The following is a 21,828-nucleotide window of genomic DNA, read 5'->3' as shown; positions in this document are numbered from 1 at the left end:
CTTTCTACCAGGTCATCTGTCTGTTTTCGCTCTTCTAAAATGGTGCCCTTAGCCGCATCTTTTGGCAGCTTGGCTGATTATAGATCACTGCTGCCTGTGTTAGCCATTGATCAAATAGCATCTGGTACATAAAATAATATAAGATCAGTCTAATCACTTCCTAAATCTGTTTACTTATTCAGCCCAAACATACTACCCTGGGAAACTGTACACTGAGCTCCTGAGCCTTCATCTATTACTGAATGTCTTTAGATTGCAGCATGTATGTAATTGGCTAGTTAGATGAGCTGAACAGGTGCTGGAAAACACAAGGGGCTTTTTAAGGGGCTGCAGACAGAAGGTGGTAGAGTGGACAGTCCTCCTGTTTCTCATGCCACTTGCAGAACCAGTAACCTTGAAAGTGGTCCATGCTGAAATGATGCATTATAGGACACAACGAGTGGCTGATACTATGACACAATTTTCAGATGCACGTCTTCTAGGAGCAGCACTTCTGGGCAGGATTTCGCAGCCAGGTTTCTTGAGTATCAATGGGAATGGATTTTTACTCAGCAAGGGGCTGGTATTTCAATTCATCTTCAACTGGAGTGGTAACAACTCTAAAGAAATACAAATATTTTTCTGGAGAGCCATGTTGTTAGCTAAAGATTCTCCAAAAGCATAAGGCACCTGGATTGGTACCCAAGTCAGAGAGAGCTAGTGACTTTGAAGAGAGTGACGTTTTGCTTAAATGATCAGGACAAGTTTAACAAAAATTCTGATCCATCTCAGAAATCTTTGCCATGTACTTTAAATGCTGCACCATCTTTCACTGGTGTTGGTCTAGGTAGTGTTTTAAATGTAGAAGGCTAGATCCTCAGCTGGTGTAAATCAGGATAATGCCTTTGACTTCAAAAAAAAAAAAACCTGGTGTTTTACAACAGCTGAAAATTTGGCTCAGAAACTTTAAACTACGTCATAATTTTAAAGTGCATAAATACATCACAAAGTTTCTTTTCCTCCTCAGGCTGGCATGATCATTGATAATGGAGTCAAAACCACACCAGCATCTGCTAAGGACAAAAGACCTTTCCTGACACTGATTTCTGGGAGGTAATGCACTGTCCATGGTTTTATTTGGAAAGTTATGTGTATAACGCAGTTTGAGGGCTGGATCCTGCTCCCCCTGAAGTCAATGGGAATGTCTTCATTGTTGTCAGTAGGTGTTGTATAAAGTTCTTAATGAGCAAAAGGCTCCACTTTCTCCTTGCCATTGATGGGGTGTGGCCTACCTGTACCATTGCAGTCCGACACTCTCCATGAATCTCATTGGTGGGTTTGGTACTTAGAATCATAGAATATCAGGGTTGGAAGGGACCTCAGGAGGTCATCTAGTCCAATCCCCTGCTCAAAGCAGGACCAATCCCCAATTAAATCGTCCCAGCCAGGGCTTTGTCAAGCCTGACCTTAAAAACTTCTAAGGAAGGAGATTCTACCACCTCCCTAGGTAACGCATTCCAGTGTTTCGCCACCCTCCTAGTGAAAAAGTTTTTCCTAATATCCAACCTAAATCTCCCCCACTGCAACTTGAGACCATTACTCCTTGTCCTGTCCTCTTCTACCACTGAGAATAGTCTAGAACCATCCTCTTTGGAACCACCTCTCAGGTAGTTGAAAGCAGCTATCAAATCCCCCCTCATTCTTCTCTTCTGCAGACTAAACAATCCCAGTTCCCTCAGCCTCTCCTCATAAGTCATGTGTTCCAGACCCCTAATCATTTTTGTTGCCCTTCGCTGGACTCTCTCCAATTTTTCCACATCCTTCTTGTAGTGTGGGGCCCAAAACTGGACACAGTACTCCAGATGAGGCCTCACCAATGTCAAATAGAGGGGAACGATCACGTCCCTCAATCTGCTGGCTATGCCCCTACTAATATATCCCAAAATGGAATTGGCCTTCTTGGCAACAAGGGCACACTGTTGACTCATATCCAGCTTCTCGTCCACTGTCACCCCTAGGTCCTTTTCCACAGAACTGCTGCCTAGCCATTTGGTCCTTAGTCTGTAGTGGTGCATTGGATTCTTCCGTCCTAAGTGCAGGACCCTGCACTTATCCTTATTGAACCTCATCAGATTTCTTTTGGCCCAATCCTCCAATTTGTCTAGGTCCCTCTGTATCCTATCCCTACCTGCCAACGTATCTACCACTACTCCTACTTCCCACACAGCCAGGTACAACCAGAGTAGTTGATTTTACAAGACCGTTGGTGAGGAGTGTAAGCTCAACCCATTAGGATGATTGTTTTAAAACCCCTGACAATACCTCAGAATTCTACTGAGAACTGTTCTACACTAGAAAGTTAAGGTACCCGAGTTATGTCGCTCAGGGATGTGAAAAAATCGAGGAGGGGGGAGAGAGAGAAAAGCTGACCTAAGCCCCAGTGTAGACCATGCTAGGTCTACAGAATAATTCTTGGTTGACCTAACTACTGCCTCTCAGAGAGGTGGATTTACTATAACGACAGAAGAACCCCCTCCATTGCTGCAGTAAGCATCTACAGCAGAGAGTTTGATATTGCCTCTTCATATACCAGAATATGTGCCTTGGAAAACTGGCTGTGGCATATATGCACAGGAGCTGATTCCAAAAAGTTCTTATGTTTTTATGACATACACTGGTGTAAATGAGACCAAATCCATCCCAAAGTGAATGTTTGTTAGCGTCTCATGAATTCACCAGGATCTGTGCTTTCATCATGAATACCAAGTGACTTCATAATGATGAAGCTGGCGAAGTGATGTTCATTTGCTGGAAACTTATGATCATTATGCTCAATTTAGGTTGATGTGATGGCTTATTAAGTGAAACAAAATGCTGTTGAATATCTGTTAATGATTTGACAGCCTGGCCTCGCTCCCCATTTCTGACCCATGAATTTTAATCTCGGTGCTGCCCATTGCTGGCACCGACGGGGATGCTAATCTGCCAGGTTTTTCTGAACTGCATTGTATTTGACAGAAGACACTTAGTAATGATAAGGAGAGTTGCCCCCGAAGAGCAGGAATAAATGACACCCCAACATGCAGTGTCGTTGTTGCCATGTCAGTCCCAAGATATTAGAAAGACAAGGTGGAGGAGGTAATATCTCTTATTGGACCAACTTGTGTTGGTGAGAGAGATGAGCTTTCCAGCTACACAGAAGTTGGTACAGTAAAAGATATTACCTGACCCACCTTGTCACCCAACTTAACATCTTTCTATCCAGGCTTGCACAGATAGTGTCACCCAAGTGCAGGCTGACCGACAGCAACTGTGGAAATGCTTTACTGCCGTTTCCATTTATCTCTGCCTTTTTCCTCCGTGCTCACCAGGCCATCATTTCATCATATGTGAGAGCTTGTGAGCTAATAAATCTCATTATTAGTGGCCTGGGTGACATATGGTAGGGGCAGCAAAGATGTCGTCATGGTCTCCTCAAAATGCTTCCACACAATGTGCAGTTAGCCTGCGGAACTCGCTGCCACAATATATACATGTGGCCAAGAGTTGAGCAAGATTAAAAGAAAAGAATTGGACATTTGTATGGATAATAAGAATATTCAGAGTTATAGTAGGGAGGATTTTAAATAATCCCAAGAGTTTTAGAAAGGATACAATGTCATGCTTCAGGACATAAACGAACATTTAACTCAAGGAAGAAACTTTTCCTGGGACAAGGTTATTTCACGACTGACTATTGGAGCATTTCTTGCACATTCCTGGTAGCTGGTACTGGCCACTGTCAGAGAGAGGCTACAGGACTGGATGGTCCATTGGTCTGATCTGGCCTGGCAATTCCTGTGTTTAGCAGAAATAATCCCACCAAATGTTTAACAAGTCAGTACAGCAGTCAAATCTCCCTGGGGTAGACTGCTTTCCACTGACAAGTTTCTGCTCTTCTTGTGTTTACAGATACAGTCCGCACAAAGACGCTGACCCTTTAAAGCCTAGGGAACCTGCGATAATTGAGCACTTTATTGCGTACAAGAACCAGGATCATGGGGCCTGGCTGAGGGGTGGAGATGTATGGCTGGATGGCTGCCAGTGAGTTTTGCCTTATTTCAACCCTAGAAGTTCAACTCCTAGTTTATGGCAAGCATAGTTGTGGTTAGACTATTTATATCGCTTTGCACCTTGCATATGGTCATGATTAAAATAAAAATGAAACATTAAGAAAACACAGGCATTATTTTACACAAACAAACCCTGTTTTGTCCAAAGCAAAGAGTCTGTTGAATTGTTTTTGAGTGTGACTTTGTCCAGATTTTCAAAGCGGCAGCAAAAATGGACTCAAATAAACCATTCTACGTGAAAAATGAAGAGCTTAAAATAAACAAAAAACCCCATAAGTTTAACCAGCCTCCATGGCTAAGCTTAGGTCATGGTTCAGTTTTATGTGGTTCAGTGTTGTGCTGAATAAGCCAGTACCAAGGAAGCAGACACAAAACTATGCATCACAGGAAGAAGGGAGAGGAATTGGGAAAATGCACATTGTATGCTCTTTGAAAGTAGTTTCCTGTGCTGCTCAGAACAGACTCTCTTTGCACTTGGGATACTCTTCTGATCCAGTATCTTGATAGCAACCTCAATTAACCAAGGCAAAAAAGTAAAAAGCTACAGGGTACAGTGCACTACGCTAGTACAATTGTCTGCCCGTATGTGGTATCCATTTGCCTGCAAAAACTGCCTTACCTTAGAATAATCCAAGCCTTTTAAAGTGACCACTGGCTATAAACTGGCCTTAGTGACTCAGTGAGATTCGCAAGAATGAAAGTAGGTCAGAATGGACAGAAATATAATATCAAGCCGCCTTATTTGTCTTTATGGACTGTGTTAGCCAGAAATGTTTAACATTCCTGTCTTTTCAGATTAGTTGCATGTTATTTCGACATTCGCATTCATTACTGAGATACCATAGTTTCTACATACTGCACAAATTTCTCCATCTTATCAGGTTTTGGCAGTGTCCTTTTGAGTGCATCTGAGGCTGCAATCTTCAAACTGTAACTTGTTTTCATTGCCATAATCAGAGTTAATTTTCATTTCTGTTGCTACAGTAAGACCTATGCATTACATTAACAAAACAAACGTTAATGTGGCATGCAGTACATAAACTACAATGAACATTTCATGGGGCTGTAAGAATCATAAATGAAAAGTAGATAGCATGTAATATACTACCACCTACTGACTCAGTCAAGGAGATTGCTTTTGTTCTGTTCCTAGCTTTACATTGATTTTTGTCTTGTGCTTGACAGTTTAAATCCTAGCACCAAGTCGTAACTGTGGTGTTTGTGTCAGTATACAGTAGAGATGGGCTCAGACTATAACATTAATCTCTGCGTCTGGATTCCATCATCCTCAAAGTTTGGGAGTGTTTGGAACTGGCATTCTGGTTTGACCCGTTATAAAAATAGGAACCATTTGTAAAATTAAGATCCAGGTCCAGATTTGGAGTTTGAATCTCACCGAAGCTCAGTAGCATTTTGATCCAAAGTTTTGATTCAGGTCTCTTTCTAATCTGGATCTGATCACTGATGAAACAGAAGTCAGAGCCTTCTACCCCCTTTTTAAGCTACTGCATAGAAAGGCTATATGACTTGAGTAATAAACACAGAGCTACATGAGGGGGAAATGTGTGTAAGGCAGAGGATTATTAAATAACAGAAAATAGTTTGTGAGAGACAAACAGGACCTCCTTAAATAACTTTGAAAGGATCATGGTAGACAGAGATGGGGGTGGGGGGAAAGACTGATCACTATCCAATAAGTAAATCCTTCCCCCTACAATGGCAGGATATAATCCCAGTTAAGGATCTATCAAACTACCACTACACTTGAGCTATACACCTTATGAGCCATGCTAGAAAACTTTTTTTCGCAAACCGCAATATGAACGAAATTGCTAAAGCTTTTAGTTAGCCCCACCCTCCACTTAACATAAGGGAGCTTAATTTTGTTAATTAACCCCAGCCCTCCTTTTCCGTATCCAAACCAGTAAGGATTTTAATATCTCAGTTTGGCATTGCCTACCTTTGGGAAAGCAAAGGCTCTGTATTGTTGCTTGTGAAGCATCTCCCCACTCTTTTCTCTCATTGCAGGTTTGCTGACAATGGCATTGGCCTGACCTTGGCAAGGTAAGCATTATTCGTTCCTAGTTTGCCATCCTCCTACTTTTGCCTATGATTCCAAGACAGAGTTTGCCGTAAGCAACCCCTTTAACATACAGTCTTGCCTCTCCTAGCGGTGGAACTTTCCCACATGACGATGGTTCAAAGCAAGAAATAAAGAACAGCCTGTTTGTCGGTGAGAGTAAAAACGTGGGGACAGAGACCATGGACAACCACATTTGGGGGCCCGGAGGCCTGGATCACAGTGGAAGGACTCTCCCCATAGGCCAGTAAGTTTTGCCCTGCACAAGTGAACAGTTCCCATCCCTTCTGTTTGTTTCATTTTACATATTTTTTCAGCACTATTTGGTGTAATTTAAACTGAAGAAATTATACACAGAGGATTTTGTTTCATGTCTCTTGTTCCCAAGGTCCTCATTGTGCAGCTGCTGCTGGCAGGCATGTGCTTGCAGGCTGCCAGGACAGCATCAATACCCGCTTCGTGAACTGGGCTGGGGGGATGGCTAAAGTAGAGGAAGAGTTTGCTAACTTGGCAGGCTTTTCAGCTGTGTACATGTAGTCAGCAAGGATCGGGCAATGCAGCAATCTCCACCCGTATCAGCTGCCAGTCACCAAGGAAATCTTTCAGGACCCCTGCCCGGGCTTTGGACCAAGCAGAGTTGCTGCTGGGTTCGCATGATCTTTGTGCCCTTGTTAAATGTTTTACAAGCTGCCTGTGAATTTCGTGGGTGACTTTGTCCGTGGTCTTAGTGCTCTGAGTTGGTTTTGCAAATGCAAATTCTTGTTGTTTTTAAAAACGTAACCACCCCAAGAGAAGCCTCCAGTGCACAAAGAGCTTGAATGCCATATCTTTCTGCATGGCATTCCCCAATTCTGCTTGTCAATGGAGGCACAGTAGGCCTATCCTCTACACCAACAGTGAAATGATGTTTTTAGTACCCCGTTCTATAGTCCTTTGTCTTCAGTGGAAGTTGTGTGTAAGAGCTCCCAAAGGCAAGGAGCACTCACTTGAATGGGAAATTCTTGTGTGAGGAAGGACCACTCATGTGAGTAAGGGATTGTGGTCTTGTTTATTATGAGCAATCTTTGACATGTTTTATCCAAGCCTGTTAAAGGGTTAAAACATCACAGTCTCTCAAATCAGAATGTGAAAAAGCATGTGTCTTCTCTACCTTTCCACTGGTATCTAAACGATCTCTGGGTTAATGTGCTCTCGAGTGTGCCAGCTACCTTAAAACTGTATCCTAGACAGTGCAACAGTATTTTGCTTCTTTAAAAGCCAGTTTTTATTTTATTTATGCCAGACGGCTTATCTCCATGCTCCTATGAAAGCTGCCTTGGGATTTCAGCCCTGCAGTGATTCAGAATGAGGAGTGCAGATCTGATCGGTTACAGGTTTTGCGGCTGCTGCAGAACTTGTTTGTGACTGCAGCATGAATTTTTTCTTTTTAGGTCAATGCCTTGGCATTATCCAATGTTCCTTGCCTTTAGGAGTACAGATAAAGATGATCCGCTTAGACACGAGAGACCTTGACCGAAGAACTGAAGGATTACACAGGCTAAAACAAAAGCAGCACTAACTCAGAGTTATCCTGCTGGCTGGGCACAATAATGTCCGCTACACAGCAAGCATCATGTAGCTATCCATTATTGAAGATACAGACTGATGAGTTACCGTAGGCATATCTGACCAGATCTCCCTCTCTCTCTATTTTTCAACTATGTTTTAGGAATTTTCCAATTCGAGGGATTCAGTTCTATGATGGGCCAGTCAATGTCCAAAACTGTACATTTCGCAAGTTTGCTGCACTGGATGGTCGCCACACAAGTGCCCTGGCATTCCGGCTCAACAACGCCTGGCAGAGCTGCCCCAATAACAATGTCACAGACGTTCTATTTGAAGACGTTCCCGTGAGTTATTCCTTAAAATGGGCTCCTGGTCATTTGGTTTTGGACTTGAGTGTGATGGTGAAAAATGTGATTCAGGGAAATGGCCACTGGGAAAAACCAACATCAGAATTGGAAACCTAACAACCTAGTCCCCGTGATTGCCACCTTTTTAGCAAATTAGGGATAAGAAAACTGGTTTGGATAAAAAAAATAAACAAGCCCAACTTTCTCACAAACTCAGAGCAAATCAGAACCAGACCTATTTCCCCAAAAGTTTGTTTCACATATAAATAAATAGCATTTCTATTGCTGTGAGCCTCTGTACTACCATAGGCCTGATTCCATTCCCATGTACAAGGAGTAATCCTACTGAAATTAATAGAATAAAACCAGTATAGGTGAAAAGAAAGTAGGGCTCCTTTGGTTCCAGCTGGGGTAAGATGTTGAAGTGCCAGCCCTGTGTGAATAGAAAGGCTGTTCTTATAAAAGTTCCAGCCCAATCAGAAGGAAGAAATACCAAGAAACATGCCTGTGAGCAGAATCAAGGTTGAATTCTGTTCTTATTTACATCTGGTAATTCCATTGACATCAGTTCCCCAAATGTAAATCAGAGCAGAATTGAGCTAAAAAGCTTCTGATCTGCTTTGAATAAGCATGTGAACTTCTGAGTGCTTGTTTGAACCTAACCAAGTAATTAGTTAGAACTAACCCTGGTGAGAAAGAGAGTGACAGGTATTTTTGCATCTGCTTTTACAAATATATGCCTGCTGCTCCTGAGAGCGTCCCTCTTCCTGATGAAATGTACCTAGCAGCTGTGTAATCTACTTAACAAGCCTTGCAACTCTATTTACCGACATCTGTGTATTGAACGAATTATTTTGATTGCCTCATGTTTACTAAATACCAGATATGCTAAAATTTCATGAGAGAAGTTGATTAAAAATCCTTGGCCAACTGTCTGGTAGGGAGAAAAAAATCCCCCTAAGTGTCCAACCCAGCCTCAGCCACATTGCATCAGGCTGGTTTTTGACATTCAATTTATTTAACTTGGATAAGAACCACTGGTCAGAAGTCACTTAAGCAGCCACGTCCCCTGGGAGTCCGCTGATTGTTCCCAGTGTAAGTGCAACTTTATGTAACATACACATTTAAAAAAAATGAAGAAGTAGTAGGAACACATGAACTGGGTCAGATAAAATAAAAACTTCCCTGAACCTCCCTCCAAAATGTGAACCCCACACCCCAGGATGGAGGCCAGGAGTAGCATGCTGGTGGTTTTGTCCTCTACCTTTTCCGTTCATGGTCAACAGGAAAGGGCTTATGACCAAGCAGACTTTTGCTGTGCATGATTTAGCTCTGCTTTAGCCTCAAGCACTGACCATGCATGCAGTATGTAGACAAGGAAGGGGCAACTCAAATATTCTAGCAAATGTCACTGACATTCCTGCTAGCTGACAAGACCAACACTGCCAAAAGTGGCCACGGATTTTGGGTGCTCCTTTTTGGGGGGCACCCAGCCTGACTTATTCAGAGCCTGATTTCCTTCCACAGGTGCTGAACACCTAGAAGCTCCATTGACTTCGGCTGGAGTTGTGGGTGCTCAGAGCTTCTGAAAACCAGATCTAAGATGTCTCAAGTTGAGGACACAAAAACTGAGGCACCCAAAATCAATGGCCATTTTTTAAAAACATTGGCCCTAATGTACAATTAAGTTTCCCCATCCCTACAGTGACTAGCAAATCCAAATGCAGCTTCTTGTCCAAACTATTTTACAGTGCTTGTTAAAATCAAACAATTCAAGCCATTCCAACAACCACAGAATTGTCCTTCACTTAAAATGCTAAGCAGTGAATTGCTCCTCTGGTATGTAAATATATGTCACTGTTCTGTTTAGATTACCTCAAGAGTGTTCTTTGGTGAACCTGGACCCTGGTTCAATGACCTGAATATGGATGGTGATAAAACATCAGTTTTTCATGATGTAGATGGCTCTGTGTCAGAATATCCCGGCTCATACCTTATAAAGGAAGATAACTGGTTGATCAAACACCCAGACTGTATTGATGTGCCAGACTGGAGAGGTGCCATCTGCAGTGGGCACTATGCACAGGTACAAAGAATTTACATTACTTCACTGGCATTGCATTGGGAGTACAGGAATAGAAGGTGATCGGTTTATAGCTATTTTAAATTTCCCAGTAAGGTAGGGCTTAACGTCATCTTGAACTCGGAAATATGCACTTTTATAGGACACTCAGGGTGTCATAGCATTTGGCAGTGCATCTGCCTGAATGGTTTTACACGCAGAGATGAGTTTGCCTGTCAATATTATGGCACATTTTCGGAGGCACTTAAAAAATTTAGGCCATGAATATGAAACAATGAAAAGAACACTGCACTTCTGTAGCAACTTCCATCCAAAGATCTCCAAGCATGTCAGAAGCATTCATAAATTAAGTTTCACAGACTGACTCTAAGGTAGGGAAGTGTTATTTTCCCCATTTTTATGGAGGAAATTGTGTCACAGCTGAGTTAGGTGACTTACCCACAGTCTCATAGGAAGTCTCTTGTAGAGGCCAGATAGAATCTGGATCTCCTAACTTCCATTCCTGTGACTTAACCACAAAACTATTCTTTCTCCCACAAAAGCACCTGGTACCACTGCCTAGAACCAGTCCTTCACTCTCTATGTGCAGTGACTTTTTTTAGCTTTATTTTAAGTACTGCAACTGTTCTCAGAGTAACATACTTAAAGCCAAGTTGTAGCCATCTATCTTATTAAACCGATTGTGACTGTTTCCCTAATCTAGATATACATCCAGGCCTACAAGTCAGCCACCCTGAGAATGAAAATAATCAAAAATGACTACCACAGTCATCCACTCTACTTGGAGGGGGCTTTAAGCAAAAGTTCTCCTTACCAGCAGTATCAACCAGTTATAACGCTGCAGAAAGGTTATACCATCCATTGGGACAAGACCGCACCTGAGGAACTGGCTATATGGCTCATCAACTTCAACAAGTGAGTGATCCCTCCAAACCCTACCCCATGAAAGTAGCGTCCCAACCCAGTAAGTTAGCTGTAAATGGTTAAAGAGTGATGTTACTGAAATAATCATGAGGCATTCTTTCCGGGTTGACATCATTATTCCATGAGGACCACTCTGAACTGCCCCATCTTTTAATTTGTCATGATTACTTATGTCCCCCCGGATACATTTTTTTTTTAGATGCCTAGGATCAAATTAATCCCTGGTGAATAGATGCCAATGGTGTTAGATCAGGGATGAGTGTAGCCCATATTGCTTAAGTAGCACATAGATGTTCTCTTAAAGGCTAAATTATGTTGACCAGCCAGGAAAAAATTGTTACATTTCAGAGTGAACTATTTAACTTGGCTGATGACGTGCCCAGGAAAGTCATAGTCATGTGTCTATTATTTGTTATTATGTGGCTCTTTGCTATTTTAGGAATGACTGGATCCAGCTAGGGTTGTGTTATCCTAAAGGGACAACATTTTCCATTCTCTCAGACATCCACAATCGTCTCTTGAAGAAAACATACAAAACTGGGACCTTCTATAGGACCTTGCAGATGAACAAATTGGAGTACCGATATCCTAACAAGGGATACTATTACTGGGATGAGGACACTGGGTAAGGAAATAGCTCTTGGTCAACTAGACAGATATGAGAGAGCCATATGAACCAGAAAGTGGTTTGGCCCAGACCAACAAACAGATTCCTTGAGACCTGATCAACTTTTCGTTTCCTTCTGACTCATTGTGGCTGCCACTCATTCGTGTGCTCCCAGCCACAGCCACTTGCCTCCGATGGCTCCCAGTGCCAAATGAATGCACAGCAGGGTAAAAGGAGAAGCAGAAAGAGGACCCAGTTCATAGCACTGAAGTTACACTAAACAAAAAGCATAAAACCCTTCTCATTTCAAAAATTTGATCTAGGAATCTTAAACCACAATCATTTATGAGCATCAAAAATATTTGATGCATAGCTGCCTAATGGATTTGAACAGGGCGAATTTACCCCTTGGGAGATAGGACTCTTTCTTATAGGAAATTGAGGCTGCTTTTTATATATAGAGAGAGAGAAAGTGATGTATATTTATAATAAATACAGGGAGGCTAGCACTCCCTCAATGGATATGTTCGGGATATCTATGTTTCCATCCCCACAATATCTCATGGAGGAGGGACTGGAGTGGCTGTGGGGCATGAGATTGGACTGACCACTGGGGAGCAGGAAGAACTCCTTGGCCCAGCCTGGTGCCACCTTCCAGTCACCATGAGTCCCAGTGGAGACACCTGGCCTGATGGAGGGGCAGGAGAACATGCACTAATTGTCAAGGTGGGGTGGAGGATGGCACAGGGGGCGACAGCGCAAATGGCACCAAGCACCTGGTGGGGGAGTGCAGGGCACCAGACATGGAGGAACTGCTGTAGGAATGGCCGTCAGAGCTACCGCGAAGGCCCTTCCCAGCCTGGATGGGCTGCCCACCTTCCCCTGCTCCCCTACTTCCATTCTCATTACAGTAACTCCCTTTTGCTCTCCCTCCTATCCCTCCACCCCTGATTGACAGGGAATATCCTCCCCCCTCTGAATAAAAATATATATTCACACACTGATTTATGTAAAAATTACGGACCTCTAGAGCTATATAAGTACACAAGGTGTGATGTGGTATAAATATTCTATTAGCATCAGTCTAGGATGGCTGTCTTACATATTTGTTATCACGAAGCACCAAGATGTACTCTATTATAACCTGGACCTATTCGTTTTGGTGTGTAACACCCCATGACTGGTGCATTGTCACCCCCGGTCTGCAGGCTGCTGTTTCTGAAACTCAAAGCCCAGAATGAGAAGGAGAAATTTGCCTTCTGCTCAGTCCAAGGCTGCGAGAGAATAAGGATCAAAGCTGTGATCCCAAAGAAAGCCGGAATCAGTGACTGTGAAGCCGTGGCCTATCCAAAATACACAGAAACTCCAGTGGTAGATGTGCCAATGCCTAAGAAGCTCTCTAACTCACTACTGGTAAAGTACCTTGGTTGCTACTACATTTCCATTACCGCTGTTCTGTTTGCTTGTAAATTTACAAGCTTTATCATGCATCCTTCCACGTAGCTGTGGAGACCCTCTCTATAAGAACTACTCTACCCTGGGCATAACTTCCTGAATGGTCCAGAAGTGTAAAGCAATCTAAACCAGCCACCAGCTAGTACAGAAAACCGAGATTCATAAAAGGAAGAGAAACATAAAGCTGCAGCAGGTGTTCCCTAACCGTTACTTTTCGATACGATATGCCTTCCTCCTAGGATAGGTGCTGGATAATCATGGGGCAATGGGGATAGCTCTGGGGTACTGAAGACTGCATTTCACAGTAAGAATTTGATCTCCTAATGGTCAAGCATGGAGTGCTGTGCACAGAAACATAACACACAAAGTGATGAGCAGGGCAACAGGTTGCTCAGGAGAACTTGATCCTGCTCTGATGAGAGTTCTGCTGCATGGCTGCCAGCCATGCCTGCCTAATAGCAGAAGCCATGCCAGAGCGGGGAATGCATAGCTAAGGGTATGCCTATTCTGCAAAGGAAAACCCATGGCACTAAGTCTCAGAGCCCAGGTCAATTGACTCAGGCTCGCAGAGCTCAGGCTGCGGGGATGAAAATAGCGACGTGGACATTTGCACATCAAGGATTGTGCTGAAAGACAGATTCATGTTCTGCGCCCAACCCAGCCCTTTTTGACCTTTCTCACTTGGATCAGGCATGTAGGATCAAAGCCTCAATGAACTACAGATCACTGCACAAAACAAAAATGTCCTTGTTGTGAAACTAGCAACATTTAAATGTTGACAGGATCAGCTCAGAGGTTAAGATTTTTCCCAGATTTCTTAAACAATGTAATTTGGCAGGTGTCAACATATTAGGTACTTTTTTATTGTTGATTAAACTGCTAGGAAGCTCTTGGTTTAAAATAAATAGCATTTGGGGAACGTACAAAAGTGGTAAACACAGTTTTCTATTTTTGAGCAGAAGAATAAGGACCATTTCCTAGAGCTGAAAGTAGAAACCTTCAAGACCAGATACTTCCACCTCAGGGATGACTTTGCATACATTGAGGTAAGCGGTTCCTTCTCAACCACATTTGTTGGACTTTTAAAAATACATAGGTTAAGATTCTGGAGTTTCAACCAGAATTTACTGAGAAAACTACCACTGATGGTTATTAGGAATTAGGTTCATTCAGGCTATGTCTCTTATGAAAATGAGTAGTACTACAACATAATAGGCAAAGATTCAAGTTGATCCAAGGTAGGAGAGAGGGAATCCTATTCCTTGAAGCAAAGGGCAGTTCAATGCTGCCATGCCACAATCATGAAGCTTTGTACAGTTAACTGTTATGAACTTGGATTTCTTTGGCACATCAAGAGTTTTTTCTTTTCTGCAGGTTGATAATAAGAAGTTTTTCCTCACTGATGATGGTATCCAAGTAGTTGTGATTGATGGGAAGCATGGAAAAATTGTTGACCAAATAAGTTTCAAAAACCCTATTCTACAGGGAATCCCAACGCAGATAGACAATTATGTCACCAACATCAAAAACAAGTGAGTGAGTAATCCAGTGTGTAATAAAACTTTAGCACACAGGAGTGTTGCTGAAACACTGACCCCTTTTCTTAGCCCAGGTCACGTGATATGGTTTAGAGTTACAAAATCTTAATTGTCCTGTTCCATGACATGGTTCAGTATCAACCTCATCAGAATCCAAATGCTGAGTTTCAAAGTAGCTCTAAGGCATGCACGGTAAACCTGTGAAAAAAATATTCATGATCAGTTCCTACACCACAGTGCTCCTAATCTGTTTTCATATTGCCGGAGTAATCTGTTTTTTTATCAGTGGCATCTGATGAGAACTATATGCATGCTACGTGCATGTGTTCCATCCCTAAACACACGTGCAGTGTGTTTTGATTTCTGTAAGCATGCTAGCCAGAGATCCAGAGCAATGAAACTAGACTGAGTTCCAAACACATGTTTTGAGCAGCTGTATCCTGGAGCACAGTAGTCTAGCCAGCCTGAAATACTAATAGAAACCATATCAATGCTGCTTAAATTAAGGATTGTCTTCTCTGCTCATATTGGTTTGTAGAGTATTAATACATGTAATTGTTGTCAGAGGCATTTATTCTTACCTTTTATCAAGTTACTGATCCATGAGAGAACCTTCCCTCTTATCCCATCACCTTACTTTGCTTAAGAGCCATTGGTGAGGGATCTTGTCAAAGTAGGTCTGAAAATCTAAGTACACTGTATCCACTGGATCCCCCTTGTTTACATACTTTTTGACCCCCTCAAAGAATTCTAGTAGATTGGTGAGGCATGATTTCCCTTTACAAAAACCATGTTGTCTCTTCCCCAACAAGTTATGTTCATCTATGTGTCTGACAATTTTGTTCTTTACTATAGTTTCAACCAGTTTGCCAGTACTGAAGTCAAGCTTATTGGCCTGTAATTGCCAGGATCACCTCTGGAGCCCTTTTTAAAAATTGGTGTCACATTAGCTATCCTCCAATCATTTGGTACAGAAGCTGATTTAAATGATAGGTTACAGACTACAGTTAGTAATTCTGCAGTTTCACATTTGAGTGCCATCAGAACTCTTGGATGAATACCATCTAGTCCTTGTGACTTACTACTGTTTAGTTTATGAATCTGAGGTGTCCTTAGAGGAGGTTTTGGAACAATCTGGGACAGTTCCTCAGATCTGTCACATAAAAAGAGTGACTCAGGTTTGGGAATTTCCCTCACATCCTCAACCATGAAGACCAATGCAAAGAATTCATTTAGTTTCTCCACAATGACCTTATTGTCCTTGAGTGCTCTTTTAGCATCTTGATTATCCAGTGGCCCCACTGGTTGTTTAGCAGGCTTCCTGCTTCTGATGTACTTAAAAATTTTTTGCTATTACTTTTTGAGTCCTTAGATAGCTGTTCTTCAAATTCTTTTGGCCTTCCTAATTATATTTTTATACTTAATTTGCCAGAGTTTATGCTCCTTTCTATTTTCCTCACTAGGATTTAACTTACACTTTTTAAAGGATGCCTTTTTGCCTCTCACTGCTTCTCTTACTTTGTTTAGCGACTGTGGCTCTTTTTTGGTTCTCTTGCTTTGTTTTTTTTAATTTGTGGTATACATTTAAGTTGAGCCTCTATTATGGTGTCTTTAAAATGTTTCTATGCAGCTTGCAGGGATTTTACTTTTGGTGCTCTACCTTTTATTTTCTGTTTAACTAACCTCCTCGTTTTTGTGTAGTATCTGAAATTAAAGGCTACTGTTTTGGGCCACTGTGGTGTTTTCCCCACAGAGGCTCGTTTGTGGGGTTCCGGGTGCAGGGGCAATGGGACTCTTCAGAGGCTTCCAGGTGAAGGTAGTTGGGGTTCAGCAGAGGGGTCTAGGTGTGGGGGTCTCAACAGGAGTTTCTGACTTCTGGGGGAGTGGGGCTTGGTGGGATGGGGGTCTGGGTGCAGCTAGTTGGCTGTCAGTGGGGTGGGAGTCTGGATGTGGGGGCTCAGGGTAATGTAGGGGGTGGGGTATCAGTGTTGGGGTTTGAGTACAGGGAACTCAGTGGGGGTGGTTTGGGTGTGGGGGCAGGGGTCTGGGTTCAGGGGGGCTCCAGATGCAGGGGTTGAGGTTCAGTGGCATGGGGTTCGGGTATGGAGGGCTAGGGGGGTTGTAGATGTGCCGGGTGAGGCTTGGCAGGGGTCTCTCAGTATGGGAGGTTGGGTGGATGGGGGAGCAGCTCCCCTCCCCCCACAGCTGAGGAGTGATGTGGGGAGGAAGCAGGGGAGGATGCTGAGCTTCCTGCAGCTGGGGGAGGTTTCTGGGGGTGGGTCTGACACAGCCCAAGCCACTCCTTGCAGGGGAAGAGGAAGTCCCATCCTCTCCTGCCTTCAGCCCAGCCAGGACTAGCAGCTAATCCTGGCTCAGGGTAGGAGCCACTGGCTGGAGTATCCCCAGCCCCACAGTGATTTACCTCTCCGCCAGCTGCTCTGGGTGCCTGAAATGTTGTACCTGGGTTGCTAGGGAGTTGTGTGTGACTGTTTTTGTAGCTTCCCTTTGCTTCTCTGTCAGAAAGTCATTTTTCTGCGGGGAAGCAAAGAAATCTGCAGGGGACATGAATTCTGTGCATGTACAGTGGTGCAGAATTCCCCCAGGATTAAATTAAAGCAGTACAACTGTGGGGAGGGGGCAAGGTCTATGAACATGATCTTTGGACCTGCTGAGCCCTCAATTCCCATGGAAGTCAATAGGAGTGAAGAGCAACTAGCACCTCACAGATCCTAATTTTGCATAGGGTAGTAACCTTGGATTATTCTCCTGCTCTTCTGAAATGTTCTCTTAGCCCTTTACTCCATTCTCCTACCTGCTTTCTGGAAATGGCCAGACATTTCAGCTATAGCTGTTAAACATACCATTTATCCAGGAAAGAAAAATGGGGTCTGCTGTGATGAATCTGTTTGAATTATACATTTTTAATAGTTTTTTTTTCCTGGAATGACAGAGCCTATTAGTTCACTCTAGGAATTTACTGCAGGTCAAGTGTCATATTTTGTGTATGTTCATACTTTTGTGATGAGTTTCCCAAAGCAAATAGATGGAACAAGTCGAAGCTATTTTTTGAAAGCTCCAAGACAGGAAAGGCTTAGCGGAAATAAATGATTTTTTAGTAAAGTGAAAGAAAAAAAAATCTAATATCAGATCAAGAATGTAACTAAATACATGCTGTAAACCCAGTTAGTTTTCTAACAGTGCAAGTATTAAACGTAACATCTGAGGTTTAAGCTAAAAACAGACTAAAGGTTTGTCTATACTACAATGGCACAGGTATGATGCACTGTAGTGTAGACACTTTCTACAGTGATGGAAGATGTTTTTACATTGCTGTAATTAATCCACCCGCTTGAGAGATGGTAGCTAGGTTGATGGAAGAATTCTTCCAACAGTGTCTACACCAGGGCTTAGGTTGGCTTAACTACATCTCTCAATAGTGTGAATTTTTCAAGTTTTAGGTGGAGATCAGGCCTTAGTGACTATTAACCCTTTTGTTCCTGGTTTTTCCTTGGAATTGCTATATTGCCATTATCCCATTACAATGGATTTTAATGGAATTGTTATGTTAAGATGTAGCTAGTCCATTCAGCGGCACAGCAGTTGCATTCTATGTAGTAATGTCTGGAAAACAAGGAATTCTTGGGTGGCTAATTATAGTGACAGTTTGTACTACTGTAACACAATGGGGCTGCATCTGTGCCTCATTGAAGTCACTCCCATTTTCTTCAATCGGGTCAGGATTTCTTGGTGCAGTCACTGGAGAGGTCTGGGCACCTTGCAGAAGAATAGGGGTGCTAATCTCATTAACCTGCCTATACTTCAGCTTGGATGGTTCTGTCTACAGAATGCCCCTTCCAGGTTCAATGTGATAGGGGATTTTTCTTCACCTTCTGCCCTAACCTATTTTATAGTGTTGCTTAGACAGTTGCTGAATTTTACCCCAGAGATCGCTGCAGATTTGTGATAGGTAAAATGATCTGATCCCTGAGCCATACATCATTTGTACTTCAGTCTGAGTTTATAAAGCACCCCAGGACTTTTGGAAGACACATACTATTTATAAGGACACTAATAATGCACTTTTGCATCAAACGTGCAGTCAAAGAGAAGGAAAATTGTCAGACCCTCTGCACAGATTCCAGGGAGGTGAATTTATTTGAGATTTAGTCTGTTGCTGATATGAAAACAAAGCGTTAATTGAGAATTGCTTAGTGCATCCCAGATGAAGTACATTCCACTCACTGAGTGGCATGTGATAGAAATGCTGATTTTGAAAATATAAACCGCTCTAGAAACTCAGTGTAAAATGAGCAAATTAAATATGCTTCCTAATTGATTTTGCATATATGGAAAAGTGAATATGTGGCTAAGTCATTGGAGAACATCGATGACCTGGTTCGCAGGTGTCCCAGTGTCACACTGATGGCAGACACCAATGTTTAAATCAGACAAGTGATAAAGGTTTAACTATTCATTTGTTTATAAATGGCTTTGTTTTCTTTAGTTCTATAGTGGTGATGGCATCCAAAGGCAGATTCATTTCAAAAGGACCTTGGACTAAAGTACTGGAAAAACTTGGAGTTGAGAAGGGTTTTAAGTTAAAAGGTAAGGAATTTTAAAAACGTAAATACAAACTTTTGATTTGTTTACCTGACAAGTTAAAAACCTTTAATATATCAACTCCTGCTAGTAAACTGACCTTGCACAAATGAGTGGGCACTGTGCTTCTCAACTGGACTCGTGTTGGTGAGAGAGATGCAGACCTCCCTCCTTGAGGACAGTTTGGGAAAGACCTCAGGATTCCTGTCACCCAGGCTCACTGGGATATCTATCATTGGGGGATATGGCATAAGGAGAAGCCACACTCTTACAATATCCTGGTGCTGCATGGATGCTAAGATGGCATCCACAGCAGCTATAGAGAAGGCAGTGCATTTTGGTTCCCTTCTTGGAAAAAGTGCCCAGATAGCACCCTTCCAAGTGGTGGGGAGTGAAAACACCAAATTAAAGACCATCTGAGTGTGTCCAGGGGTCTCCTAAACATCCAAACTGTTAAACCAGAGTGCCAAGTATCAGCAATACTAAACAACTATTTTAAACAAAGGCTTATTTAATCCTCCAAACTTCCCCCTGCTTTGCTTGCGTGTGCCTACTCCTTCCCTATCTACCTAACAATATTCTGTGCGTACAGTGCTACGATTAACACAGAATTGCTTTGAGTTCCCTCCTGAAAGTACATCCTTTCTAAGGCAATACGTCTCTGCACACTGTCACAGCAATGACCATTGCTAAAGGCTGTTCCCAAAAGTAATGACATAGTTTTAGAGAAAGTAGAGAACTTACTTCATGGGAGATGGAAAAGAGGTGCCAGAGCCATCTCTAACTTCTCTAGTCCTCTGATTCCACTAATGATTTCCTTTAAGAGGACCATTGGTTCAGAGAGAAATCATATATTCAAACTACCACACCTAGCCCCAGCATCCAATGTGTCTGTAAGTGACTATATAATATTGTCATTGAAAAATTGTTGATCGATATCTGCTCTGGAATTGCACGTATTTACATTGCATCAAGGTGCGCACCAACCCCAGAGAGTTTACCATTGGAAGCTACTGTAACTTTAGCAAGTATTTTCTTTGAGATAAAGGAACCAGTAAGAGCTGAAAGTGGAGTCTCCAGCCAGAACCATTACATACAAGATGGTTCAAAAAGATCAGAGTGCATCTGCAGACCGAGGAAGAGTCCAATTGGTTTCGACCTAATTGTGAGGTTCCAGTTTATCAAGAACCAAATTTACCATGTTGTTTTGGCTAAAACAAGTCATTGTGAGCAGAGCTGTGTGGAGGACAGAAGTTTTGTTTTGCAAAGAATTTCAAGATTTTCAAATTTGCCTTTGTTTAAGATAGGAATGAAAACTAAAAATTTCAAAATTCTCTGCAAAGGACAATTCTGAAAAGTGATATTTTGGGCCATTCATTTTGATTCTGACTTTCAAAATGTGTATTAGATTATAACACATAATTTCATACAAAATGTGAAACAAAGGATTGTTTCAAAGCTAAATGTTGAACCATTTTATTTGGAAAATGTCAAAAACAGGACCTTTCAACACTGTGGTGTTCTTCTCTGCATTAATTAATTAACCGATAATAGCTCACATGACACACAGCAGAGTATGACCTTACAAACATCCAACAAGTACAACAGAAAATTTTAGAGCCAGAGCACCCTCTTTAACACAGGTAGAGTGCATAGTGGTTAGCTCCATGAAGTTTGCATGTGTGTGAGTGGCATGAAAACAAAGAGAAGTTTAAGGGGTGACTTGGTTACAGGCTAGAAGTATCTACATGGGGAACAAATATTTAACAATGAGCTCCTCAGTCTAGCAGAGAAAGGTATAACACTATCCAATGGCTGGAAGTTGAAACTAGACAAATGCAAATTGGAAATAAGGCATACATTTAATGAGAGTAATTAACCATTGGAACAATTTACCAAAGGTCATGGTGGATTCTCCATCACTGACATTTTTAAAATCAAGGTTGGATGTTTTCCTACAAGATCTGCTGTAGGAATTATTCTGGGGGTGTTCTATGGCCTGTGTTATAGAGGAGGTCAGACTAAATTATCTCAGTTGTTTCCTCTGACCTTGGAATCTAAAGTACTTCCACTTGTTTGCAGTTAGCTGCACTACAATTTATTGCTGTTGGTTTTCAGATAAAATGGCTTTTGTCGGATTCAAAGGCAGCTTTCGACCAGTTTGGGTGAAACTGATCACCGAGGAGGATGCAGCTAAAATCTATCAAGTTGTGCCAATCCCTGTGGTGAAGAAAATGAAATTATGAGGACACCATCCTTTGCCTTCCTGCTGTTAGCACTGCCCCAATAGAAAAGGACTACTGACTGCTCACAATAGGCACCATGCCACAGCTCTCCAGAGATGTAGCATTTCTTTGTTGCTGTACATGAAGAAAGCTTTATTGCAAGTGGGTAGATGGCCACATGTGACAAACAGCATTCCTTGTGCTGCACATCTTGTTTGATCCTGCCCTATTGATCTGCTTGCTGATACCAGATTTACCTTTATTTTCTAAGCTAATATCTGGGGCAAAACTGTTTTCAAATAGTGGGGGGAAGGGTGTCAGTGCCTTTTACATG

General features: G+C 42.3%; 1 protein-coding gene across 1 annotated transcript in view; it reads left to right on the top strand.

Moving 5' to 3' along the window:
• The window catches only part of CEMIP (cell migration inducing hyaluronidase 1), a 61,930-nt gene extending 40,415 nt beyond the window's left edge, over nucleotides 1-21,515 (top strand). The window contains exons 16-28 of the mRNA XM_077828304.1: nucleotides 1,007-1,092; nucleotides 3,931-4,062; nucleotides 6,120-6,155; nucleotides 6,263-6,418; nucleotides 7,880-8,060; nucleotides 9,934-10,149; nucleotides 10,850-11,061; nucleotides 11,510-11,695; nucleotides 12,886-13,090; nucleotides 14,092-14,178; nucleotides 14,507-14,664; nucleotides 19,175-19,275; nucleotides 21,388-21,515. Of these exons, the coding sequence (XP_077684430.1) occupies nucleotides 1,007-1,092; nucleotides 3,931-4,062; nucleotides 6,120-6,155; nucleotides 6,263-6,418; nucleotides 7,880-8,060; nucleotides 9,934-10,149; nucleotides 10,850-11,061; nucleotides 11,510-11,695; nucleotides 12,886-13,090; nucleotides 14,092-14,178; nucleotides 14,507-14,664; nucleotides 19,175-19,275; nucleotides 21,388-21,515 (1,884 nt within the window). The remainder of the gene's footprint in view (nucleotides 1-1,006; nucleotides 1,093-3,930; nucleotides 4,063-6,119; nucleotides 6,156-6,262; nucleotides 6,419-7,879; nucleotides 8,061-9,933; nucleotides 10,150-10,849; nucleotides 11,062-11,509; nucleotides 11,696-12,885; nucleotides 13,091-14,091; nucleotides 14,179-14,506; nucleotides 14,665-19,174; nucleotides 19,276-21,387) is intronic.
• The last annotated feature ends 313 nt before the right edge of the window (nucleotides 21,516-21,828 follow it).

Source organism: Eretmochelys imbricata, chromosome 10 (assembly GCF_965152235.1).
Source record: "Eretmochelys imbricata isolate rEreImb1 chromosome 10, rEreImb1.hap1, whole genome shotgun sequence".
Taxonomy (NCBI): domain Eukaryota; kingdom Metazoa; phylum Chordata; order Testudines; family Cheloniidae; genus Eretmochelys; species Eretmochelys imbricata.
The sequence above is the reverse complement of the archived record's forward strand: the minus strand, read 5'-3'. Positions and strand labels throughout refer to the sequence as shown.